This window comes from Neopsephotus bourkii, unplaced genomic scaffold (assembly GCF_033783945.1).
Source record: "Neopsephotus bourkii isolate Nb327-2 ecotype Australia unplaced genomic scaffold, CSIRO-AGI_Nbou_v1 NB_1638, whole genome shotgun sequence".
NCBI classification, from domain to species: domain Eukaryota; kingdom Metazoa; phylum Chordata; class Aves; order Psittaciformes; family Psittacidae; genus Neopsephotus; species Neopsephotus bourkii.
The window spans coordinates 5,235,623-5,262,138 of record NW_026902113.1 but is presented as its reverse complement, the minus strand read 5'-3'; the positions used below and the strand labels follow the sequence as shown (position 1 = coordinate 5,262,138).

Genomic DNA, 26,516 nt, shown 5'->3' with positions numbered 1-26,516 from the left:
ATTTCAGAGATAGAATCATAGAACCACGTGTCTGAAGGGGCTGCTGGAGGTCAGCTAGTCCAGCCACTTACTTGAAGCATGACTACTGCCAAAACTAAGCGAGGACAGGGCAGCAAAGCGTGTGTCTACCTGAATCTTGGAAGATGTCAAGGGCAAAGGTTAACTTTAAGTGAATTCCTCTAGTTATAAAATTATACATTGTTATTTTACTTTTCAAACATCATCTTACATTAAACTGAACTCCTGGTTCACCGAGAAGAGGGTTCCTTCTGTAAAGTCTTTGGGTGAATTGACTTGAGGTTCATACAATAAAACCTGACGTTTCAGCTTTGGAAATGCTACAAGAGACTACAGAGAAAAGGGAAGGGGAAAGAATGAAAATAAAACACCAGACTTTCCAAATTGAAAAATTACTTTTTAAGAAAATAGATCACTGCTGTGCAGACTGTAGTGAGGAAACCACATAACTCCGTTTGCAGCTGCTAGAGGGCAACATGAAGATAAAACCAGACAGCAGACACAGCTTACCCAATCTCCTTCTGAAATAGGTTAGCATAAATTACAATCACAAAAAGCAGCAAAATGCAGAAACTCACAGCTACAGAAGTGGTGTTAAGTCTGACTTATGTGATTTCTCTCTTTATTTTTGAGCTAAATTATTAGAATTCTGAGAGAGCAAACACTGAAGTTATTTTAAAGCAACATACATTTATAAGGTGCTGCTGATTTCCCCGAGTTAGACCAGTCCCACTCCACAAGCCACAATCATAACTGTGCGCTTTAGTCAGCATATGGTCAAAAGGATCTTTTGTTTCCAAAAACTTAAGTTAGATAATACTGGGTAGAGAAAATACATTAATGTAAAGGCTGTGTGTGCTCAGCAGCAGTGTGAGGAACCGTTGTCACAACTGATTAATTAGCATGAAAGGCATTCACATTTCAGTTTCAAAGTGTTATCTGACAGTGCTTTAAAAATACTAATCCAGTATTTCATAGTACTGGAAAAAAACTCCAAAACCAAGCAGCAATCTGTTTGAAGAGAAAGGGAAATACCCATAAAGTCCTCCTAAGCTCTGCATCAGGGAGTTCAGTTGCCAGTTTAAGATTTTCAAAGCTGATCTTCTCTCTAGGTCTTTGGTTCCATGCAAACAGCACAGCTAGCTGAAATGTTGTTACCTCCAAGTCATATTGGCCGACCTCGTTCTTAAATGTTATCTGTGAACAGAAAGACAATTTTACACATAAGCCTTTCTGGATCACAAGCTTTCTTACTATTATAAATACACAGAAAATACAGTCATTGAGACTGATAAACCAAAACCTACACACTTACAATTCCGTTAGACATGAGGTGGTGCCAGTGCAGTTTTCTACCACTGTGATTCTTTTTATAGAACTCTTCAACTTCTGGGATGAGATCCTCCAGCTCCGTGGGCAGTGAGACAAACACTTTTTCAGAACTTCGGGACCAGGCGCCAGCATTTAAGATTTTAATATTCACAGAGTCAGCTGTAAGACAACATTGGGTGATGTGACTCTCCAGGTATAACAGACATACAAAACAAAGTAACTAAATGCATTTTTTTCCTACTCTAAATACAATTATGGAGGACCAAGTTTTCAGAAAGTCGCAGAGTGTCACCTACTTAAAACATGAGGGTACTCCATCTATCACTGCTGGCTTTCTGCCAGCAACACTGATTGGAATCTCTGTTGTTTTGGCTTGCCTCTGCAGAGCTCCTTAAGCCCTGAAGCAGCTTTATAGCTGATGCTTGTAAGCACTGCTCAATGGTTTTCAGCAGTAGCAGGCCCAAACCTGGATGTTCCTCAGCCTCTCTCATCAGGGAAATTTAATCTCAGAAATGTGATTTAAGCTCTTCATAGCATGTATTCAGGTCTCCTGCTGCCAGATAAAGGAGGAGCACAGCATGAAGCACTCATGAAGAATGATGAGGGCATAAAAGAAGGGAGTAGTTCAGGCATTCACCTGGTTGATACTGATTCAAGCCCCTGCTTGGAATTTATTTACAGGAGTAGGGAATCTATCTACAAGACTGCTTATAATGAAAACCCACAGTAACTTACTGATAAATGATGATATAGCTCTAGTGTCAACTGTAAGAGAAAGTAGAGTCTACAGACACTTTCACAATCTAGGGGCAACAATGCCCTAAAGGCTACGGTCAACCTGTGGTTGATTTAATTTTTAACTCAATATTCAACAGAATTATTTTTCACTAAGAGAAAAGAAAATTAGCAAATCATGTGAAAACCATACCTGGTAAAGCAAGTTTATTATTTTTGTGCATTTCTTTGAAGGCTTGGTTCAAGTCTTCAGACACTTTGATATCCTGGAACATCCTAGCCAGCTTGTTTACATAGTCTGCTGGCATTCCTACTTCCTGTACAAACAAACAGAACACTGAACTGTGACACAGACAACTACGAACAAAAAGCTTTACTTGAAAAATAAACTCGAAAAAAATGAAGAGCATGAAAGTACAAAGGTATCAACAATAGAAATACAAATGAAATGCAAAATAAAGGGCTTTTTTTTTCCCATGGGTCATAGCTAGTTACCCCTTCAGGGCATATGATGATTCCTTTAAAGAAATCCAAGTGCTGAAAAGCATCTGCATGTATTAAGGAATCAAGGAATTCAGAGATTTGAAGGAATCATGAGGCATGCAAATCATTCTGATTTACATTCAATTTCACAATTAGAACACATCTCCAATTAATTTACACACCTACACAAGTACTCTGCATTTTGCTCATGTGCATACAGAATATATAAAGCCTTCAGATAATCAGATGTGAAATATTTTAAAATCTATCACTACCACTATTAGGATTAGCATTTATTTTAGAAAAGAGCTAAACTTTTGCTTTCAGCAAGTACTGCAGTGAAACAGAAGTAGTCCTAAGTAGCCTGCAGCTTAAGATAGAACTTGCCTAAGCAAGAGGGATATCCAGAGTTCAAGAGTGGGAATTAGTACAATAAGAGGCACAACCAAAGAAAGATGTCAGGCTACTTACTCTGAGCCATTCCACCATATTCTCCTCAATTTCACTATCAGCTGATATATCTAATATCAGTCGTCTTGTTAAATGAGCTTTGTGATACCGCATGAAAACATCTTTATTCTGTACATATTTAAGGACCAAAAGCTGTCAAAAAAGTAGATTTTAATATATTTGTGTTATCAATCAGACAAATCTTTGAATGCTGATCTAATGCCACTGTAGACTATGAAGAAAAAGGCTACTTGACGTTGCCTTAAGAGCAACTGTGTTAATACTTTTCAGAGACATCAGTTATGAATCTCTCACCACACCTCCAATTTCTTCATTTGCCAACCATCAAGAGCCTTCTCTTAAATCAGAAAAGACATTGACATTGGTATGTAAAAGTCTCCTGTATTATTTTCTAGACTAATATTAGTTACTGTAATACATGACAGTCTGATATAGGCATTAATTTAGCATATTCAGTTTGTGAACTGGCAGCAACATGAAACACTGCCTGCATTACAGGATTTAAACACACATACGCTGAATGACATAATAATCTCTTTCCCCTGTTATTACACATTGCATAACTGTTTTTGAAGATCAAGGCCTCCACCCACACAATGAAATAACCCAAATCCATTCTTCAGAATAATCAAGAAGTAGAAAGCAAAAACATACCACTTCTTTAAGCTTTGCTTCAATTTCTTCAGAGGTTAGTTTTTTGCTTAGTGGTGTTTTTCTTAGCAACATGTCACAGTAATTAGCAAGAAGCTCAGGGCATTTGGATTCAGGCTGTGTTTTCAATCCAACACTAAATAAAAAAAGAACAACATATCTTCAAAACGTATCAAATCTTGCTATTCTAGAGTAGTCACACTGCCAACAAGACAGACCACTCTTTACTGATCACCTTGGCAAGGATCCTGGTGGTGAACTAATATCCTTGTTAAACTAATGAAAAAATAGGGAAAACACCCTTTTCTTCTTGAAAGAATAAATTCTACCAAACATTTTCAGACAACTTTTAATTTTAGAACTCTAACAATGAGGGATTACATTGAAATTACAGTTTGAAACAACTAAACATTGCATGGTAGTAAGTGTTCCAGTAAAGGATTAACAAATGCTGCACTGAAATGTTCGCATCATGCTGTCAGTATGCTCCAAGGAAAGTCTCAAGAATAGCCTCCTGCATTGCATTTCACAGACTGCAAAGCCCAACACAGCTATCATATAGTAACAGGATAAAACTGTTTTAGAACAGGTATAAGAGCGGGCTGGCTGCTTGGAAATTAAAAGCAGGATAAAGTTAAACAAGAAGATGCTACAGTAGACAAACTTGTTCCTCAAAATGCATGCAAGCACAAGGTTGTGTTCTGCACCTGTGTCTAGACTGGTGAATAAAACAGTGCCAAGAACCAATCACTATTTCTAGAGTCAGATGGCACCAACTACACTGCTGCTCTCAAGGACCCAAACCAAAGGCAGCAAGTAAGATCATAGGCAAGTTGTAGGGATTCTCAGGAACTGGTGTTCTTGCTCATTCTCCCACCCTGCCATCAACTAGTGTAGACAGTGCTGTATCTCTTCAGACAACCTGTCCTTTTATTCATGAAGCAGCTTGCAGGCTAGTGACTTCTGCCCTCCTAAATACCATTTGGAGTAAAAGCAGATCACCGGTCTTGTTGGTTAATACAAGTCAGAGCCCTCATTTAAACACTGTGCTCCCAGGGATTTCTGAACAAATCAGACTATACATATAAGCAACCCCAACCACCTAAATATGTACAAATTCTTACCCAAGTGCACACCACATACTAAATGTTAACAATTAAATAACCATCTGCTACGTTCTCTTGGCTGAGTTAGAAGAGTGGCCAGAGCATGAATGGTTTTCCTTTTTGAGTCTCACGAGCCTGCTAATCTACTGCAAGTTGTTTAAGCTAACCTGGTTAATCCTGCATTGAAACAAAAATGTAACACCCAGCCAGGCCACACTCACAGCTGGTGTAAGAGGAGGTAGGAAACAGCTTCTGGACAGTTACAGCTTTATCAGCTATATTTATTCCCATAAAATTTACTGCCTCTATTTTCCCTCGGACTTCTACTGAAGTTGCAGCAGTTATAAAGCTCAGGTTTTTGGAATTCATAACTTGGGAAGGTATTGTTAAATTAAGCTAATAAGCTGACTTATTACTCTACTATAAAAGAATAGATCCCTAGTTACTGCAAATAAACTTGAGTTTAAACAGGCTGCTATTCACTGATCCACTGCTGTGTGAAGAGTCTTACCAGAGGTTAATAAGGAATCTGAAATTCCATAACATAAAAACCACAAAGCACTTTTAAACACAGTGTTACTTTCTGAAGGCATTTTAAGAGAAGCTCAAACTTTTAACAACTTTAAAATCTCGATTCAATTGAAGTTTGCATGTCTTACCCCTTTTGCTTCAATGGCAATTCAAGTTTAAATATTGTAGCATCATTCACAACTGCTTTGTACGCCTGAAAAGTAATTACAGATTATTAGTGCTTCACTCAATTTCTCTCTTAAATATACAAATCACAAAGGTTTTATATCTTTTTTAGATTACAATAACATTACTTTTTTTTAATTAGCTCAAAGTTTGCAGATTTAATTTTCAACATGAGAGTTTAAATCTTTTGACTTAATTTCCTATTAAATGCTGTTCTGTGTTTTCCTCATTTCCATTAACATCCAATTCCCTTTAAGGAACAACTTAGGAAGTGACTGCATAGAGCAGGTTGCATATCTGAAGTCATGAAACTACACCCAAACATGTAGTAAGTTCTAAACATAAATATATTGCTGAATCAGACATTAAAGTGCTCAACATAAAGGTCATCTGCTGTGCTCTACAACATCACAAAGCTGAACACAAATGCAACTTCATGCATGAAGTTTAACAGTGAATGGGCACACGGATTTCAGAGACATCATAATATGAACTACACCAATTCTTAAACTGAAAACAAATGAACAGCAGGAACACATACCTTATCTCTTGCAGTTAGAAACCTCGGATCGTCTTGAAAAGCTTCTTTAACCAACTTACTAAATCGATTAAATAGTGTGAGCAATTGCTCTACGTATTTCTCAGAATCCTAGAGTGGCAAAAATCAAATTAAAAAAAACAAGCTCTAGAGAATTCAGGGTGAGCTTTCATATAATGCCCTAATCTGTAGTAACGTAGTATCCTCAGGCCTGCGTACTACAAATGAGCGTTTTATCTTGGTTCTCTGTATTGAAGAGCTTTACAGCATCTAAGTGTCAACACAGGCTTTCAGGATAGTATTCCAACATACAAGCATATATATAAAAAATATGTAATTTTCAAATATTTTGTAATGACTTCTAAAATAAAGCTTGTTTTCACAGACCAATAAAAGGCATATCCTAATTACTGTACATACTCAGGCCTCCTAGACCCAGACAAAAAGATGATAAAAGGCTGAAAAAGAACAGTGAAGGAAAAAATGTCTAATACCCACACTGAACAACCTCTCGAACATTGAAGGTAAATTGCAAATTTCATCAGGAAGTTAGAATGCTTTTAATTAAGATGCTGACATGATCCTGCTATGTAAATATCACATGTGCTTCATTTATAACCTTTTCTATACTACAAATTTGATTCATGCTTTAAAGCTACAACTGAGAACAAAAGGATGATTCTTCAGACATCTAAAACTTTCAGTAGGTCAAAATCTGAAGTTAAAACATAAAATCTTAAAAAAATATTTCAATTCACATTATGTCCCCAAAATAGAGAGTATTTAACTTCTGAAATGTTGGTTTTTCATTGTTATTTTGTTAAAAACCAATACACTTACAGTAGTAATAGTTTCAGCAGCTGCTACCATATCTGCAAGTCCGGCACTAACAATATGTTCTTCCAAGTCTTTTAGCATAGGCTCTATGCCACTCGGAACTTTATCCATCAGTGAAAACATTAAATGCAACTCTGGAAGATACAAATACTGATAAAGCCACCAGTCAAAGACCTGTATAAAAACCAAACATACTGCATTTCTGAAAGCATCTCCCAAGCAGAACACTGAACATGTACACAACAGATAATCCAATTCATCCCTTAAAAGGAAAGATGCTTTGAACAGTGTTCTAAATCTGGACCCACAAGGAAATTCTTCTGAAGGCAAAAAGAGGTATTTATTACAACATTAATACTTGCTTATGCATGCATCATCATAAGCTTGAATAAAACCCACTAAAGTCAATCGCAATTTGGACTTACTCCAGGTTCTCAGTATAACTGCCTTAAAAAACCCTGGCAAAATGGGAGTCTCAGTTGGAAGCCTACAGGAGTGTATGAAGGAAATTGTATGGATTCAAGTTTTTTTTTTTTTTTTTTTTTTTTTTTAATTAAGGGCCAACAGAGCTGTCTTCCATATCTTTCAATGCCACCTACAACGTTTTAATTAAAAGCATGCCAAATTCTAAAGTAACCAAAACTAAGGTAAAGAACATTTCTTCCTTTCTCTTTTCCCAAAGAGTTTATTTAGTTTTTCTGAAAGTTACCAGTTCAAAGACTTTAAAAACTGATTTGGTTTATTTGTCTGCTTTTTGTGGAGGTATTTGGTATTTCAAGACTGCTAAAAAAACCCTTTCAAAAGTACTGAAACATCAATAATCATCTCATAAGAGCTTTTTACAAAGGAACACCTGGATTAAGGTCACCAGATTGTTTTAGAAAGACCGCAGACATTTGAACTAAACACAGCAAAGGACTCTGCTTAATGAAGTAGAACAAACACATCATGGACTTTGGTTCTTTTTTTATAGAAAAAAAGAAAAGTGATGGATTCGCTTAGTTCCTCAATGCTGTTATCTACTGTGAAATGAGACAAAAGCCAGATGCCCATCTATTTTACCCTCTGCCATACTTTTCTCAGCAACCCACTGAAGAGGAAATAGATGTTATCAACTTCTGGATCCCAACAACTGTTGTAGGAATCAAATAGAAAAGCAATGCACACAGAAGAACAAGAAAAAAAAAATCTACTCTATGTTTATCTAAATGTATATAATGTAACAATGCAAATTTAAGAATGGAAACTACAAAAACCCCTCAATAAGAACTTGCAATTCTACTAAAGACCACACAAAATGGCTTAGAAGTGTGACTCACTACTCCATCAGCAAGTTCTCTACAGTTGACATGCTAGAGGGCCATCATCCAGGGGGACCTTGACACACTTGATATGTGGGCCAATGAAAACCTCATGAAGTTCAACAGGGCCAAGTGCAAGGTCCAGCACCTGGGCCGGGGCAGTCCCAGCCACAGCTACAAGTTGGGTGGAGAATGGATTGAGAGCAGCCCTGAGAAGAAGGACCTGGGGGTACGGGTTGACGAGAAGCTCAACATAACCAAGTAGTGTGCACTTGCAGCCCAGAAACCAACCATATCCTGGGCTGCATCAAAAGGAACGTGACCAGCAGGTTGAGGGAGGTAATTCTCCCCCCTTTACTATGCTCTCTTGAGACCCTTCCTGCAGTATTGTGTTCAGCTCTGGAACCCCCAGTGTAAGAAGGATGTCAACCTGCTGGAGCAAGTCCAGAGGACATCACGAAGATGGCTTGCTCAGCCTGGAGAAGATAAGGCTCCAGGGAGACCTTAGAGCAGCTCCCAGTGCCTAAAGGGGACTACAAGAAATCTGGAGATAGACATTTTTAAAAGGTCCTGCAGTGACAGGACAAGGGGGAATGGCTTTAAGTTGACAGAGGGGAGACTGAGATATCGGGAAGAAATTGTTTATTGTGAGGGTGGTAAGACACTGGCACAGGTTGCCCAGAGAGGTTGTGGCTGCCCCATCCCTGGCAGTGTTCAAGACCAGGCTGGAAGGGGCTTTGCGCAACCTGGTCTAGTAGAAGGTGTCCCAGTCCATGGCAGGGAGTTGGAACTAGATGATCTTTAGGTCCCTTCCAACTCAAACCACTCTGTGTTTCTCAGATTTCAGGAACCAGACAGAAAATGTGGACAGAGGTATTCTCAGTGCAATTTAAAAGTACCATAAATGATGGCAGCACCGTTTTCCACAGGATAAGTCCAAAAATCTCACTCAATATTTACTGAATCTTTCCACATGTACTTTAAAAAGGGTAAGAAGGAGAAAGAGATGGTGGGGATAAAAAAAAAAAAAAAGAAGAAAATGATATATTAAAGGGTTCAACATCTGTTTCTGTAAACTAGTAATGGCGTGAATAATTCACACAAAAAATAATTCAGTGGTTTCTCTTAATAAATGGTGGCAAAGGAAGACTTCAGGTGCCTCCCCTAAAACTGTCAGAACCCAAAAACCCAGATTCTTCAAAGACAGATTTCAAAGTAACAAAAGCAAAAGGAAGATTTCACTGAAACTTCATTCAGAAAACACGACACTGAGAATAAAGAAACCCATCCTGTTTGTTGTTGGGGCACTTCAAAATTCCTGTTTTCATTTTGTATTCAAAAAAGCCAAATGTACTTTTTGTTTATGTCATGAAGTACTTCAAGAATAAAATTTAGGCCTCCCATCCCCATTACTATAAGCCAACAAAAATGCACTAAGCCAGTTCTGGAGAGTGTATGCAAGTTATGACATCTTCAATAGTTTTTAGCTGGAAAACATGATGCCTTCCTTCCTTTGCATGGCATGAAAATTTTAAGTCCTTAATATTTAAGAACATTTTAAAGCAGTACCCAGCTCATAACAAAAAAAAAAAACAAAAAAAAACCAGTCTTTTTTTGACAGATGCTGTTTAATAAAAAAAAAACCCAGTCCTGAAGAGCTTTGGGATACGAGGTAATGGCCTCAAGCTGCACTAGGGGAGGTTTAGATTGGATATTAGGAAAAAATTCTTCACAGAGAGGGTGATCAGGCATTGGAACAGTCTGCCCAAGGCAGTGGTGGAATCACCATCCCTGAAAGTGTTCAAAAACTGTGTAGATGAGACCCTCAGCAACATGCGTTAGTGGTGGCCTTGGCAGTCCTGGGGTAGTGGTTGGACTTGATGATCTCAAAGGTGTTTTCCCATCTGGTTAATACAATAGTGAAGAATAGCAGAGGATACTATTAGATGTATGCATTCACATGTACATCTCCAATCTTTAAATAATTTTTTTTAATCACCTGCACCTGCATCCTCTATTAAAACATTTTAAAGAGCACAGGTAGGCCTAGGAAAATACAAAAAGGCTTGAAATTGATGTTTGAGCTCTTATACACTAAACAGAAGTATTCTGCAACTGAGCAGGGCAGACATAGCCACAAAGAAAGAGAGGACTGTGTGAATATTTCACCAAGTTTCTAAAGACAGATGCTTTGGATGCTACAGAGATGAACCTTTCTGAAGCTCTGCATTTCAATAAGCCTCCTGTATTCTCCCTAAGGCTGTAACATATACTCATAAGAAGTTTGGTGGCTTTCTAGATTTAGCTCTGGACTATTGCCAGAAATCACGCTGCTAGATGAACAGATCAGTAGGACATAGCTTTGAGGTCAAATATTTTCTGAAATGCTAGCATTTAGAAGTATTTTCTACACTGTTCTGAGTCATAAAAAAATTTTCACATTTACATAGAAATGAAAACTTCATACAGACATTAGTATATATTCCCTGGCTGCAGGATATTTTAAAAAAGAGGAAAAAGAAAAATCAGCCCCAAAACCTGTGATTTCAGCTTTTTCTGTTTGTTTGTTTTTAGTTTCCCTGCTTAAATTATGACAATTTAATGATTTATCTAGTTTGGTTTATCATACAGGACCAACACAAGACTTTTGAATCACACTAACCTCTCAGTTATGGAAGCAGAGTTAAAAAAACCCTGAAACTTTACCAAGGCATGCAGAGCTAACCCTAATACTCACAGCTGACATACTGGCTATAAAACCAGCTTAAAAACTTGCAGAGTTTTTGTTCATTACCTATTGGTCCTGCACAAATAATCAGAATAAGAAAGTTTTCTCCTTGCTTTTCACACACACAGCTTTGCAAACAGATGCTTCACTTTTTTCATGGAAAGGGGCATAGTGGGGGTAGAATGAAGGGGCAGTGTTTGTATCTGAACTATTCAAACAGAAAATAATACATATGCAAAACTTAACAGAGCTGTTCAACACAAGGAAAATAAGCTGTAAGAAAACTAAAGAAAACAAAATAAAATACTCTTTTCTTTCAAGTAAGATGAGAACTATCCAGTTATTCAAATCAGGGTGTTGTACATACAGATTTCAGAAGTGATATAAATTGCCCACATGCAGTAATATTTTGTCTACGTAACACTGTCACCATCTATTTAAAACAGTAATTTGATACATCTACAAACAAATCTATTTTTACACAGTGGATGCTGAGTTCATCCTGCACTGGTCTTGCAGCTTCACTTACTTTCTGTTTCATTTCGTTTGATCATGCCTTGGCATTCAGCTAAAATAGTCTCTTTGAAAGATGTCACCAGGGCATTGACGCAGCACTCCATTAGCTGAAACACATTAAACACAGTTAGCTCCATTAGCCAGCTGACCACCAAAGTCTGATCTGTCTGAAGTTTGCCATGACACACAGTCTAGCCTGCTCCCAACAACTGTGCTCTATGAAATAACTCATTCATCCACTGATTCATAAAAATCTGTGTACTTTGATTAAAATCTATATGGGAAACCATATTTCTTCAACACATATAAGTTAGTAAATATGGTAAACTCCCTCCCAAACCAGTAATGAGTTTAATATTTCTGTTGCTTCTTTTCTCTCAAGGGAGCCACCACTTTCAGAACACCAACTACCCTACTTAGTTTCCAAATATATATCCAAGAGCTAAGAATAGTTCTCATTCCAGCATACCCTATTTGGACCAGGCTGGTTTACTTGAACAAGACACTATGGCTAGACCTAGAACAGAAGCTGCTTGTCTCTTTTGTCAGCCTCTTGATATGGGTCACAATTTATAGCTGTTCAAAATGAATGGTCTATAACAACGAAAGACATAGAACACATTTTGATCCACTGAAAAAAAAAAAACAACAAACCCCAAACAAAACTCCCAGATTTAAAGCGTATTTAAAATAACCCTTTTCCTGAACCAATTTCAACACACACTATTATGAATGATTCGTTGCAGTTAAATCTTTCTCCAGAATCTTAACTGTGTAAAATATTGCTCGGGGGGGTGGGATTAAAAAAAGCAGCATCCTCCTTTATATTAAATGAACATACTCCAGCCTAAGAGGAAAGCTACAGAAGTTTTAGTGAAACTTCTATTGCTCCTTTTGACTGCAATGAACAGTACCTCTTTCAGGTATTCTAAATGAGAACTGAAAAACCCTTTACTTAATGGATTAGACAACTTATTTTCAAATATTCTCACCCACTGGTAAGTGTACGAAGAAAAAGAAAACCAAACCTGATTTAAAATGAAAGAATAAAAATCAACCTACCTAAACCCCAGCCTTTCAATCTGAACTTCTGATCCACATTTACTATTAAAATATCTGCAGAAATTTTAAATTGCCAGATTGGAAAGGAATACAGATTTTTGCAGGAAAAATAGTGGATTCTTAGAAAACATAAAGTCAACAGTTTCATCTCAATCTACTGCTAAGTAATACTTTAACACACAAAATTAAAACCTGCAATGTAGTAATACTATATGAACACAAAATACACTAAAGTTTTCAGCACATCATACTTACTGCTTCTACTGAGTTACATTCACGCCTTGTTTCTAAGTATCGTAATGCTCTTTTCTCTTCTTCTTTTAGTTTAGCATCTGCCTGTGCAAAAGTAGAACAGCAATCATTTTAAGTACTAACACTTCCAGAATAAAGTTACAACAGAAGTTTTACTTACATATTTCATATAATTCTGTACACCATTTTGCTGCAAATAAGAAGGAGCCTGTGTTCTATAAAATCTCTCTGTTGAATCCAAATATGCCTTTTCAAAGTTATCCCGATATATCTGAAGCTTATCTTCGGGATTGGAACAAAGGTTAACTGCAAAGAGAAAGTCCAAACTTACTTTCAAGTCTTGGAAACTTAAGTGGCTAATAATAAGCAAATCTCTCTCATTAAGGAGAGTCTTGTATTAAAAGGTTGCATTGAACAACTTGAAGTACCCTATAAACGTACTCTGACCCCTAAAGGTAACCAAAATTGTCCAGTCCTTGCTCTAAAAATACTTAGATTAATGATAAGGAACTGGAGAGAACTTCATAGTTATCACCAACATTAGAGACATTCAAACATGGTAACCAGAAATACACATACAACTGCAAAATAGGAAAGAAAAGAAAAAACAAATAAGGGCAGTTCAGCATAATGCCTAGTGAAGTGAGAACTCTCCGCCTGACTGAGCAAACAGCTTTTCTTAGACACTGTTCTTAGACTCCCAGTGTCTTAAGGCTTTTTTCCCTCTTTTACCAGAATGTTGACAGCGAGCCGCCTGCACTGCTAGAACTATTTGGAAAAAAGTTTCCCCCTTCCTCTCAACTGTTACAGATGAATAAAGACAGACTTTAAATGGAGTATGTTAAAAAAAAAAAATAGAACTGGACACTATAAAACCATCTGAGAGAGTATTAGCCACAAGTTTAATTCAACAGGCTGCAAAGTGATATAGAAGCACCAGGCAATGGTGAAACGTCACAGAAGTTTCAGATACACAGATGTGTTTTTCAAAGAAGAAAGTCTTAGATACAGCCTGTTTAGCACTTTTTCTCCAAACTGCCTGAAGAATCAGGAACAGTACAAAGCACAAAGTCATTATCTGCAAACCCAAAAGGTGAAGGAATAGTTTGCTTTTTGAAAACACCCATTTTGTAGTAACTGATACACAGCTAAGCCACTTTGAAGTTAGATTTGAAACTGAATTGGTATCACATATCAACATCAATGTAAATGCTGAGATAAGCATCCCAACCCTACCACAACTGTCAACTCTGCATGATGAAAACTCATTTAGTAAAGTGAGGAGGCAACATAGATGGGTCTGTGTACAACATACCATATGATTCTCGAACTCCAATAACGAGCTGAGAGTCGAAAGCTTCTCCTAGCCTTTCAGCATGAACTAGCTTCATTGCACTGTCCTGAAGTCTGTTTTTTATATTTGAAAATATGGATTCATTCCACGTATCTAGCATAAGCTGTGTATTGGGAAGAAAAAAAATCCTGTGAGACAGGTACATGCAGATCTCAGTTTGTGCAAAAGAAATACAGGGAATCAGAAACAGAAATCAAGCAGTTTATAATGCACTTCTCAGGTTATATACAGCAGTTCAACTACCTTAGAACCTGATCTTGCTCTGAACATGTTATGGAAGTAATATTCAGCTTACATTCTAAGCTTACTCAGTGTAACCAGACAGCTAATCAGTGTTTGATTCATATATTAATTCCATAATTCTGTATTATTCCTACAGTCCTCAGTAGTCAAGTAATTTTTCACATGCTTTCTCCAACAAACAATGGAAGCAAAAGAGCTAAGTTGGAGATTCCTCTCTTTGCTGCTATTCTCGCCTCCCTTTCTTCAACAGGAATAGAGGATCAGACATCAAAACAGGAGGGTGAAGAAAAAAAACCTTGCCCAAAGTAATGCACTCAATCTATTTTGTTCTTCCCATTCTGGAGGCAGGGGGACAGTTCAGATGCTTTTCACCACCAAATGAAAGATTGCTAAAGAAATTTAATTTCCTTACAGATACTATCTGCAATGGAAAGGGATAATGAATGACGTTAAACTAAAGGACTGAACACTTTACAACTGATGTGCTTCGTTTTTCTTAGAATAAAGACTAAAGCAATTTCAAGGACCATTACTCATGAGGTCTGGGACACTGAGCACTCCATACTCAAAACCCTAGACTTTCTTTATGTGGATATGAAATAGTAAAAAGATTATATTCACAAGATTATACATGACCAATCTTTTCATAGGTATGCTGACAATGTGGAGGAGAAAGGGGAAATTAAGAGACCAATAGCTATATTTAACTCGACAGCACTTGATTGGTCATTTATAAAGTGCAGAGATGTGCCCCCGTTAAAATAAAATATCCTTGGCAAATAAAACAGGAGTAGGAAAACTAATTGCTTATATATACAAGTACTTGCTACTCAGAAGTACAGAAACAGTAGGTGAATATACAACTGCCTCCACCCCAGGATTCAAGGCATAATTAAAACCAAGCAAAAAACCAAAACCAAAGACAAAACCAAAACACCCTGAGCAAGCCCGCAAACAAACCCAAAGCCCAGTAAAGAAGTGCTTTAATCATCTGAACAAAATTGTTAATAGCCAAAGCAGAACTGGAGAAACAAGAGTGAAACCATTCTGGAGAGAAGAGTTGTACGGTTGTTTTTACCCTCACACTGAAGCAAAGTGATACATCATATTCCGTGATTGGTGCTATTTCATCTTCAGCTACAGAATCCCTTCTGTACTACTACTGCAGGCAGAAGAGCGTGCAACTAAACTCTTATACCTTACCTTTCGAACAATACTGTCTTCTACATTAGATTTCTTGTTGCTGCCCTGCTTGCCCATTAAAGTAATCTCTAACTGACAAAATGGCTTGGGCAAAATATCACACTGCGTGAAGAACTTGCGCCACTCCACTATATAAGCTTTTAGTAAAGCTGTATCATCTTGATGACTCAGCACTCTCTGGAGGAGAAGGGAGAAGAGGATGGAATTCATAAACAAATTTTTGCACAAAATACAATACTTTGCTTATAGTGAAAATAACTCCCCATATAAAATTCAAATGTACAGATATATCAGAATAAGAAAGTACCATTTATTTCAAGGAAGCAGTTATCAACCCATACCCTATGGACCATTTCTAAAGGGTAAAGAATGGTAACAACAAGTAGTAGTAAGTTTAAATTTTCTAAATGAAACTGCTTTTTTTTACCTTATTTTATTTTTAAGCCATCTGCAGGTCAAAAAGACTGAAACACCTTTGGTCTAAAAACATGTCCTGCTACAGCCATGTATACAAAAAAATAAAATAAGTAACCTGTAAGCACTACATTCTCTTCTATGCAGTGAAAAGTTTAATTCAATGGCACCTACCAACTTTTCATAAGACCCAGACAACTAGTTAACATGTATATTTTATTAAAGCCTGGAAACTACAACTACACTGTACAATGGCTATCATAATGCCTAAAAAGACGCCTCTCAATAGCCAATGCAGACCATGCCGAAGGCCTCAGTTCAGCATAGCATTTATGTATGTAAGCAAGCTGATGGAATTTAAAAATCAACATGTATAAGCCTGGTTATACAAAGGCCTCTGTAAGAAATTATATTCCTTTAAGCAAAGCCTCAGTGGTGTAAGTCTCCTCATGAAAGATTTTACAGACTTCTCATTTTTTCCTTTCCAATGTCATAAGATTCTTTTTTATTTTCATTTTTTATTTCTCAACAATCCCCTCTTTTAAATCCATTATTACAGAAAACATATTTTGTTCTACTTTTTACAAACACAAATATTTCCTTGGAATCTATTGACAACTTCAACTGTTTGGGGGGAAGCCCATAAAACTGGACAGCTCAGCTTGCTGAGTCGATAGCAGGGCTATTTCTAGTACACCACACATATGGCTTATTTTAAAGCCATCCATGAACATGTCAGCATTGCACTGAAGCTAGACAAACAACATTTCTTTTTCAGACAGTAATTTCTTATATAAAATTTTGCCTCAAGACCTTTCAAGTGGCTGAAGATACCATAAGTACTGTTGGATAAACAAAAATAATGCTGGATTTTGGGGTTTTGTTTTGTTTTTTAGTACACCACAAAAAAAAAAAAAATCACTGCCCAGCCCAATTTCAAGGATTGTGAGAAAACAATGAGCCAAGGCAAATGCCCAAGGCTAAGTCTTACTTTTGTCAATAGAAAATCACAGGGTAATTAAGATCTCCAGGACATCACGAAATTTCGAACAAAAAAGCTATGCATTTAGATCCAATGAAAGTCAAAACTATTTGGTTATTTTTCTAACAATATGAATAGAAGTTATGAAACATTAAGAACTTACTGCTTGTGCCTGTTTAATAAAGTCAAGGATGTCTTCTTTCAGAGCCTGATGGATTTTTGCTGGACCTTTATCATCCCACAAGCAAACTGCATGTACATCTCTAGAAAACAATTCATCTTTTAGTAACAGCTACTCAAAGTTTAATGCTGTAGACCATGAGGTTTAAAAAGCCATAATTTCACTATGTCTAAGAGATTAATACACTTTTAATCTATCATTGTTAAAAACCACACAGTTAGTTCCCAGTGACATGTGCTAGAAAACATGCTTGGAGAAGAGACTGAAGCTAAGACTGAAAGTCTTTGAACCAAGTAACAGCAACCTATCTAGGAGATAGTATGATCACAAAAGAGATGTAGAAGCCAATCCTGGTTTCAATATCCATTCAATACTCCTTTTTATATTAAGGACAATTTCTAAAGCTTTTCTTTGACAAAGACAGAAACCACTTGCCAGTAGAAGCATTACTACTCAGCCTGTATTATTCTAAAATACTCTTTATTACAATGCAGCCTTCACTCACAGTTTTACAATCCAAGCACAACATCATTCTTGTGCTACAGAGGAAAAGAGACCTTACATATAAGAAATCTGAGCTCAGGGGCATCAGGTAATTTAAAAGATGTTTTAATTAGTTTAATGTGATCACTGAAATGTTTCATGACAGTGACAGCATTATAAAGTGAAAACCTACTGCAGAAAAGCTCCCAAACAGCAGCGTAAAGCAAAATTCTATTTATGAGTTTTAACAACGTCCAAATAATCTCTTTCCTAGCTTACAGCTCAGCAAGAGTAACTTAATTCCTACTTTCTTTCCCTACTAAAGACTAAATAAAGCAAGCTACACTTCTAACCACACATCATACATAATGTGGACTAGCAAGCCATTTCTTGACTCATTACCTTCCTCTGGTTTTTATTCTTCCTTTCAATAATAAGGCCTCATCTTTGCAGAAAAGCAACTACATAATCTAAAGGCATAACTTTGTTCCAATTAAATCAATACAGTTTTTCAATTTAAAAGCAGCTTTTTTTTTTTTTAATTGAAAAGACAAAACTTATAAGGTAGAAAGTTCCTGGTGCTGGCCCAGGATTTACAGAGGTCTACCTAAATTGTGAGACTTACGCAATGTTCACATGCAGAGAAGGTGTTACTGTATTTAGAATGTCATTGTTTCCTGACAGGAGTGGAAAAAGAAATGCTGGATACTCAAATGGCAGGTAGAAGACACCTATTAATTTGAATTTTTATTAAAGAGCTTAACAAACACCACTGTCCAAAAATAAAACCCTAGGAGAGTGGGATCCTTTCCTTCTGTATCCTGAATTCAGCCACAGAGTTACTTCAGTTATGCTGAATAGTTCAGCTACAAGAAAAATAAACTGAAAATTTCAATACCAATGCAGAATTACTGAAGTTGCTATTAAAAATGAAACTAATGGCTCAGGACTGAATTTATACCTGAAATATACCATGTACCTGGCAACTACTATAGCTGACACATCATCAGATATTAAAACTCATTACATGATAAACTACTTTTCCTTTTGATTGGCATAGAAGCGTGACAGGTGCAGCAGGATGGGTGTAAAAAGAATCACTGCACTGTCCTCATCAAAAAGAGCAATAAAGAGGCTGACTGCAGCAGACTGTGTTTGAATAAAAAACACTTTTGTGACAGATTTTAAAAAGCAGAAGGAGAGGCTGCAGATTTAAGCTACAAGTGTATCTGAGGGAAAATAGCTATGCGTTGAGACAAAAGATTATTTTAGATACTCTTTCAATATATGTTGTTAATTTCCACATTATGTTGGCAAAGGTCACAAGATGTATTGTAAGAAAAAAAATCAGGAAGCAACTTCGCTTTTTGGAAGAAGCAAAATGAGAGGGATTTTACAAAGTACAATAATGCAAACACTGTCTGAAAAATATTATATATATTATTAGGGTATAAGGCTATTCAAATTATACCAGTTAAACTGCATTGCCCTGCTACTTCAGTAGCATTCTTATTTTAGAAGAAAGCCATTCAAGTCAGAATAATGTGACATTCAGGAAACTGCCTTTAAATGAACTTAACTGCCGAAGCAGTAAACAACATTTTCTCTCTAAAACTAACAAAAGGTTTGTGGGTAGGTACAAAACTTGTTTACTATGATCAGCTTAAGTCAAGAGCTCTGCTGTTCTTTCTCCAACTTGTTTGCAAGGATCTGAATCTCAAAAAAACTCTACTTTTGCACAGTTACAGTGATGCAGGCACACTTACCACTTAACAGAACTTAAACTCATGGTTTTGTTCTGTGTGTTCCCACATAGACCATGACACACCTAACTGCTGTATCAGAAGAAGTACCGTAACTGTATTCCTGTTATGCAGAAAGATAATACTAAAAAATTACTTACGAAAACAGATCAAACCATTGCTGTTTTGTGACAGACTCCTGACGAAGAAGTTTCAGAACGATAGGGCGCATGAAATCCCATTTGTCTTCAAACTGAAGCGAACCTTTGTTCTGGAAAGAACAAAAAAAAACTGTTAATAAAACATTTTCTTAAAGTTATCTCTAAGGATTGCACTTCCTATGGTAAGCTTAAAAATATCTTCTGAGGTGGCTCCCATAAGCCAGCCTTTGAGCTACACCACCACAGCTGAACAGCACTTCTCATGGTGTTTATTACTTTAAAATGAGACAGAGCTATTACCTGTTTCTTACAGAAGCCAGATTGCCAACTTTTTGCTTTATTCACTGCACTAGCTACAATGCAACAAGTTCTAGCAAGTGTTCTTCACCTGTTAATGGAGTTATAAATGGACAACATAAACGATAGTCAGCTTCACTGCCCCAGCCTGGATACATGCAGTGAAAGTCATGAGGCAGAGTTGGAAATCTGTCTTGAATAAATTATCACTGCCAAAATGGCAGCCAGGAATCAGGAATAGCACCTGTGGATGCTGCCATGTACCTTTCTTCTCCGCTGTGCATTTGGCATCAGCAGCAAAGGGGGAGGAAGTAAGCAGAGTGATGTAGGAGTTGTTGTATTACAGACTCCCTTCCTGTGGGTTAACTGGCCGTAGGCAGTTTGATGGCCAAGACTACAGCTGATGCAGATGAAAATGGTTTCCACCATTCTGAAAATTCTAATCCAAGGTAGATTTTTTTCAATCTTATGATAAAAATTAAGGCAAAACTACAGAAATTAAATGCTCCAATATAATTCTGAGTATTTCAAAAAAGTACCACTGTAGTAGACAGGCTTCCGTTATTAAAAAAAAATAAACAACCCCCCCCAACCAACAGCTTTAAAAAAAAAAAAAAAAAAATCACTATTTGCTTACAGCTCTACATTTTTAAAAGAAAAAACCTGCAATTAAAAAATAAACAGTTGATTGAGAGCTCTGTGTCAGAAATACTACTGGTTATCTGCAATGTTATCTTCCAATGCACTGTTTACTTCTGAACAGATCATTGTCTTGGCTAGTACTACTACATTTGACACAATTCACTTCACAGGCACCAAATAATACAGTCTAACTACTTGAAATTCTGACAAGTGTGCTGTTCTGCCACTAACAGCTCTTCAGATAAACAAGCACAAGCAGCACCACACGTTCTCTCAAACATCTTCTGATTAATTTCTACATGGAAATTTACAATTAAATCTGCTATTTAGTATTCAGAATAAGCACAGTTTGGAAACTGTATCCCCTGCTACTCTGAAGTGCAAAGATATCTCATCTTTCAGTTAAAAAGATGCAACAGGCATTACAGTAACAATTTTTATAGCAACATCACCTGGAGGCCTCACAGCATTATGGTACCATTTCAGTAGGTACTGAACATGGGCTTCACAGAAGCACCCAGTTTGATGAAGCTTATAATTCTTTTAACATTAAAAAAAAAAAGAAAATAAATTGTTTTCCAAATAGAGAGTTTTGCCTATTCCCTTCCACTGTAAAACAAATTTGAATGCATTATCTTTGAAAATGCTCAACTACATGCTTCATCCCCAGAGAGCCAGCTTTACAATTATTCCCTAAACTTTGAGGAGTTGCTCTCATCTTTCCTATTCCTGTGAAGATGGTTAGTTTCTACTTGTAGATGCTTCTGTTCCCAGTCCCCTTTTGCAGGATAATGAACTTGAAAGACCAGCTACTGTACAGTTAGAAGTTGTAGAAAAGACGTTATAAAATAAGTAAAACCAACTTCCTCCAAAGTTTTCCTTTGGAGTGAAACTTCAGAGTAGATCCCGTAAGTTTTCTGAAAGAGGTAAAAAGCCTGTTCTGCAATTATGGAGAAGTGCAATCCAGCCCTTTGCTGAAAAGAGCTGAAGATAAAAACTAAATTCTCTTTGTGAATAAGACTAGTAAAACATGAAGGGAGGGGGGGAGACATTAGGGTGTCTTCTACTTCATTCTAAAGAGGCACACATAAAACTTTGTTTCAGTTGTAAAAACTCCATGTGCACTTGTAATGAGCATGTACCTACTTAAAAAGAATTCCTCAAATAAAACTTTGCAGAAAATGTCATTAGAGAAGTTTAGAACTGTTTTCTATACACTGGAGTAAATATTTTTTTTTTTCCACTTCCCTCTATATTACATAGAAGAGGAAATAAAACTAATGGATTAAAAATCCCACTCAAACTATTACTTATGGGCAATAAAGGATTCAGCATCTTCTAGATAAGATTCAAGTTTCCCTGACCTCCCATTCTTGTGCTGAAATTACAAAAGAAAGAGTGCATAGTACCACCTACTGTGTGCCACTCACACTCATTAATTCTACCCCTAGTAGTGCATCAGAAAACAGAATTTATAACGGCAGAGGAATTCAAACAGTGGTAACTCTTACTTGTGACCAAAGTCACCAGTGGCACAGACAACACCAGGAACCCATGGGTTCCTGCAAACCCATGCAACTTCTGAGCTGTATTTCCTGGGTAATTTGTTTTTCTTAGCTTGTTGCCTCAAACCGCAGCTCCCAAAGGAAGGAATTCACACCTTAACAAAATAAAATTACTCCACTTACCCAATCTTCTCTGAAAACAAGGATGATGATTGATAGACATACCCTTGCTAAGTGACTATTTCTAGGTGTTTCAAATGTAATCCTTTGCAAAATAATTCCACTTAGTAAATATTTTATGTTTCCAAAGTCACTTCACTAAGTTGGATCAAAGAGATTTAAAGTTCAATTTTAACACTAAACTTCACTTGAAATACATACTACTTAAAACACTACATTGAACTATATATTACAACTTTACTCTTTAAACTTACTTTTCCCCTTTTCTTCACTTCTATGCAGAAGCACCTAAACATAGCATTTTAGGATAGCAGGTAAGAAACCTGTTGGTGCGTATTACATAGAATTAGTACAATGATGCAAGTGGAATTGTTCCACTAACCAGTTTTTCTGACTTGGGTATTATGGCACAACACAAAATTCCTCACCTTAACTGTAAGCAAGTTGAAAAGCAGCACAGCAGGCATGGAATATGCTACAAGAGCCTAAATAAACGTGGAATGTAATAAAGCAAGGCAGTATGATGAGGCCTCTAAGCCACTGTCCCTCTGAACCTTCAAATGTCTATTTGGACATTCAGGTCTCTTCAGTGTATACTCTAGAACACAGTACACTTTCAGGCCACATACAAATTCAGCCCTGATCCCCATCAGATTCTCTAAACCGTACTGTAAGAAACCAAACATTCTTGTTATACATCTTATCTATATATTACATCTTCACCGTTACTACTTCACCATTTACAGATGATAGATTTATATTAAGATTAATTCCAGAGGGATGAAACAGGAAGTATGAGGCCCTAGACTGAAATAAGCATGAAAAATCACTGTCTGATTAATCTCTGCTACCAGCACCTTTAACGTCAGTGTAATGATAGCACTGAAGTTACTACACAAAGCAGAAAAACTCCAGAGAAAAAGCTCTGCTATTTAAATAACCGGTGTGCAACTTCTAGCAGATATCCTAATTGGAAAGAGCCAGGAAGAAGCAGACAATGTTAAAACACAGATCTGGAATACTTACTCTAAGTTGAAGAATTCCGAAACTTCAGATCTGTTTCCAGTTGTCAGTGACACAGATATGAGATTTAAAAAATCCCACCAAACCCACTTTAAACCAATGCAGAGGTAAATAACTGTTCTCATTTCACTTAAACCTACAGAAATTCTGCTGCTTCCCTCCTAACGCCAGGCTCAAGCTGCAAGTCATCTTGCAAGGACAGACTCTTCCATTTGCTGGCATCTCCAGTAAAGCTTTACAGACATGTAAAGGTCAGCCAGCATGGATACAACTATGGCTTTTCTTTGTGCTGCGATAAACTGAGGTGCTCCGTACCACAAACTGCAGAAACACTCATGTATCTTCACATCACATGAGTGAATTGGTTTAGACTACCTTGCCACTGCAAACACAACAGGTTACTCATCCAACACACCTCCCAGAATGAAGTACCCCACTTTAAAAGTGCCCAAGTCAAAGGTATGTTGAGAGAAGAAACTCTGGGGGACTCACCTCATAATGGCTCATCTACAGGAAAGCCATGACCTCAGTGTGGGAGAACAGTTCTGCACAGTAGGGTTCACACTAGCTTACCTTGTCATAGCTAGCTCTTACTAACTACTTCAACATTTTCACCACATTACAACTTGTTGTATCTCACCAGGATTCAGCATATGATAGGTCATTTTAATTTTGCATTTAAGAGAATGTTCTCTAAGAATACGCTTCTCACTAAAAAAAAAATTTACAATTAGGAAAGTCACGCACTAGTGGAGTTCAAACAATGCCCTTTAAAATAACATCAGTCAGGTCTGGATTCAGCTAGTACCCATTACCTGAATAAGAAGAGTACTACACTTCATTTTCTCAACTATGCAGGAAGTCAAACAAGGATGGGTAAAAACCAGAAAATTCTTAGTTCCTGTTTATCCTAGCAAAACCAAGACTTGTCTAAACCAAACTTAGATTTGATTATGCAGGCTCATTTGTAAATTATATGATTCTAAACCTTATATTAAATGATTATAAACGTTACAGATTTTAACACCTCTCCTTTCTCAGCCAGGGATTTTTACATGCTGAGACACTGCTTTTTTTCCCTAAACATTAAAGCAGAACACATGAAGCACTGCCAATCAACACCAACCTGGAATCAACAGCTTCTCTGAGAGCACTCTGATGAGCAGAATTAGGGAACAAAAGACTTCATCTAGTTCGAATGCACTGCTTTATTGTGTCATTATAAATGAAGTCAAATCACTGTAAAATCTTTCCTTTTATAATGCAGGGTTCATACATTAATGTTGCTAGAAAACTCACTAATTAGTAAGTTATAGTGCTTTAAAACACCCCAAGTGACCGGGAAGCCCTGTTTTAGAATAGGTATCCCTGTGGCATTTTTCCCAAAACACTCTGTGCATATATATATTGCTGTCAACATAAAATACTCATGATTCAAAGGCCAGTTGCAAAAACATGGCTAGTCAACACAAAGGCAAGAGTTCACCAAGAGTAATCTCACAGAATCAAGGACTTTGACTCTATTTTCACTCAGTGTACGCTTCTTATTCTTTCAAAACAGCTGCAGTGGAATGCTGACATATCTCCAGGCCTGTTTCTTCTGTCTCCTATGGGCTATACAACTACATGTGTCTGGTCAAAGCACTCATTGCTGTCTCCACAGATCCTTAAACAGATAGCAAAGAGATGGACTAAATCATTAACAAGTAGATAAACTGTCTGTTCCCTGTTCCAAAACCATGCTTTTCCACAAAAAGCACATTTCTTTTTATGGGAAATTATTCTTTTCACCAGTGTTCTTGGATTCTTCAATTTTATTTTTTCATGTAAGTCTTATCTCCTAAAAAATCGAACTACTTAGACATAAAAATATGGAGAAATTAAATTCGTTTCAATTACTTTTCAATTTCGGTAAAGACTTTTAATATCTTACTAATACTAACCCCTTTTTTTTGGATACCAGGAAGAAAGAAGGTTATCAATTATTTCTCATTTCTTCACACTGAGTATCTCTGAGTAACACAACCAGCAGTTTCAGGCCAAAGCTGTACATTCAATATAGGTCAGACTGCTAAAATGTAAGCAGCACTCCTTCGGACACACATTTAACTACAAAACATAGTGGTGACCACATGATAGGTCTATGTTCGCACATATTTTAAATTGCTAACTGATAAAGGGAAGCAGGTAGCCTTCCCAAGGCTCTTCACCTTAACCTGATGTTCTAGAAACACTTTCTGCATGCACTAGTTAACAGTTGTTTAGAGTAGGCCTGTCTTCCATATGCCGGCATGGCCTCAAAGGCCACATACAGTCCTCTCCACACACATGCCACAAATACCAGGACAGGCAGTCCTGAGCTCCAGTGCTGGACTGTCCTGCTGAAAACTCCTGTTCAAACCTACTGGAGGTGACTGATATGGCACCGACAGTGGGGAAAGTGCTTCAAAACGTCTGACTATAAGAGCAAAGCTGCTTAACATAAGCGAAAGGCCTCCAGGAGTTCTCCTTTGGAGAAAAAACAGTAGTTAACATAACCGATGGAATACGGTGACACTCCAAACACCACCACCTGCCAGCGGCGAAGACATTTTTCAACTCTTTGTTAAACTTAAAACTCATTTTCCGTACACCCAGGTCTTTTAAATAAACAAAGGGACGACTCCGTACCCTGTCTAACTGCACGACGCAACGCTGTTTCCCAACGACGCGTGATTGGGAGGAGAGCGCAGGGGTGGGGTGCGGGGTGCCGGCAGCCAAGAGCCCACCGGCCGGACCGGACCGGACCGAGCCGAGGCCGGCGGTCCCGCACTGAGCGCGGGGCCGAGGCCGTTCACCTGAGGGAGGGCCGCGGCTCCCGCTCCCGGGAGCGGCAACTTCGGGGAGCGGCGCCCGCGGCCTGTCCCCCTCCTATGGTCTGCCCAGCCCGGCCGCCTCAGCCACACGCCGGGCCCAGCCGGCGGTGGGGCAGACCTGGCAGCCCGCCCCCCTCCTCAGGAAGGGATCGGCCAGGCCCCGCTCTCACCTTTAAGAGATTAGACGTCGCCATGATCCCCCCCGCGGGGCCTCCCCGGCCGGCGGCGGCTCCTCTCCCCGAGCTCGGCTGGGCTGCCCCCGGCCGCTGCCGCTTTACATGGCCCCGGGCCGCCCGCCCGCCCGGCCAGACCCGCGGCGGCGGCAGTAGCAGCGGCCGCAGCGTTGGGCTCCCCTGCCCGAGAAGGAGGCCGGTGACAGGCTCAGGGCGCTCGGCAGCAGGACCGGCTCGTTGCTCCGCACGCAGCCGCCCCTCAGAGCCTCATGGCGGAGTCCGCGCAGGAGGCGCTCGGCAGCAACCGCGACTCCATGGAAGGGGCCGGCCCACATGATGCGGCGCCGCACAG

General features: G+C 38.1%; 1 protein-coding gene across 1 annotated transcript in view; it reads right to left on the bottom strand.

Annotated features, from left to right (window-relative positions):
- The window catches only part of CUL5 (cullin 5), a 32,432-nt gene extending 5,951 nt beyond the window's left edge, over positions 1 to 26,481 (bottom strand). Inside the window, exons 1-17 of the mRNA XM_061374455.1 lie at positions 26,162 to 26,481; positions 19,490 to 19,599; positions 17,086 to 17,185; positions 15,527 to 15,703; positions 14,042 to 14,183; positions 12,887 to 13,032; positions 12,730 to 12,810; positions 11,426 to 11,519; positions 6,871 to 7,001; positions 6,034 to 6,141; positions 5,456 to 5,520; positions 3,694 to 3,826; positions 3,040 to 3,171; positions 2,279 to 2,402; positions 1,334 to 1,509; positions 1,054 to 1,215; positions 230 to 348 (exon numbers count right to left, since the gene is read on the bottom strand). Coding sequence (XP_061230439.1) covers positions 230 to 348; positions 1,054 to 1,215; positions 1,334 to 1,509; positions 2,279 to 2,402; positions 3,040 to 3,171; positions 3,694 to 3,826; positions 5,456 to 5,520; positions 6,034 to 6,141; positions 6,871 to 7,001; positions 11,426 to 11,519; positions 12,730 to 12,810; positions 12,887 to 13,032; positions 14,042 to 14,183; positions 15,527 to 15,703; positions 17,086 to 17,185; positions 19,490 to 19,599; positions 26,162 to 26,185 — 2,024 coding nt within the window. The 5' untranslated portion in view covers positions 26,186 to 26,481. The remainder of the gene's footprint in view (positions 1 to 229; positions 349 to 1,053; positions 1,216 to 1,333; positions 1,510 to 2,278; positions 2,403 to 3,039; positions 3,172 to 3,693; positions 3,827 to 5,455; positions 5,521 to 6,033; positions 6,142 to 6,870; positions 7,002 to 11,425; positions 11,520 to 12,729; positions 12,811 to 12,886; positions 13,033 to 14,041; positions 14,184 to 15,526; positions 15,704 to 17,085; positions 17,186 to 19,489; positions 19,600 to 26,161) is intronic.
- Positions 26,482 to 26,516: the final 35 nt, after the last annotated feature.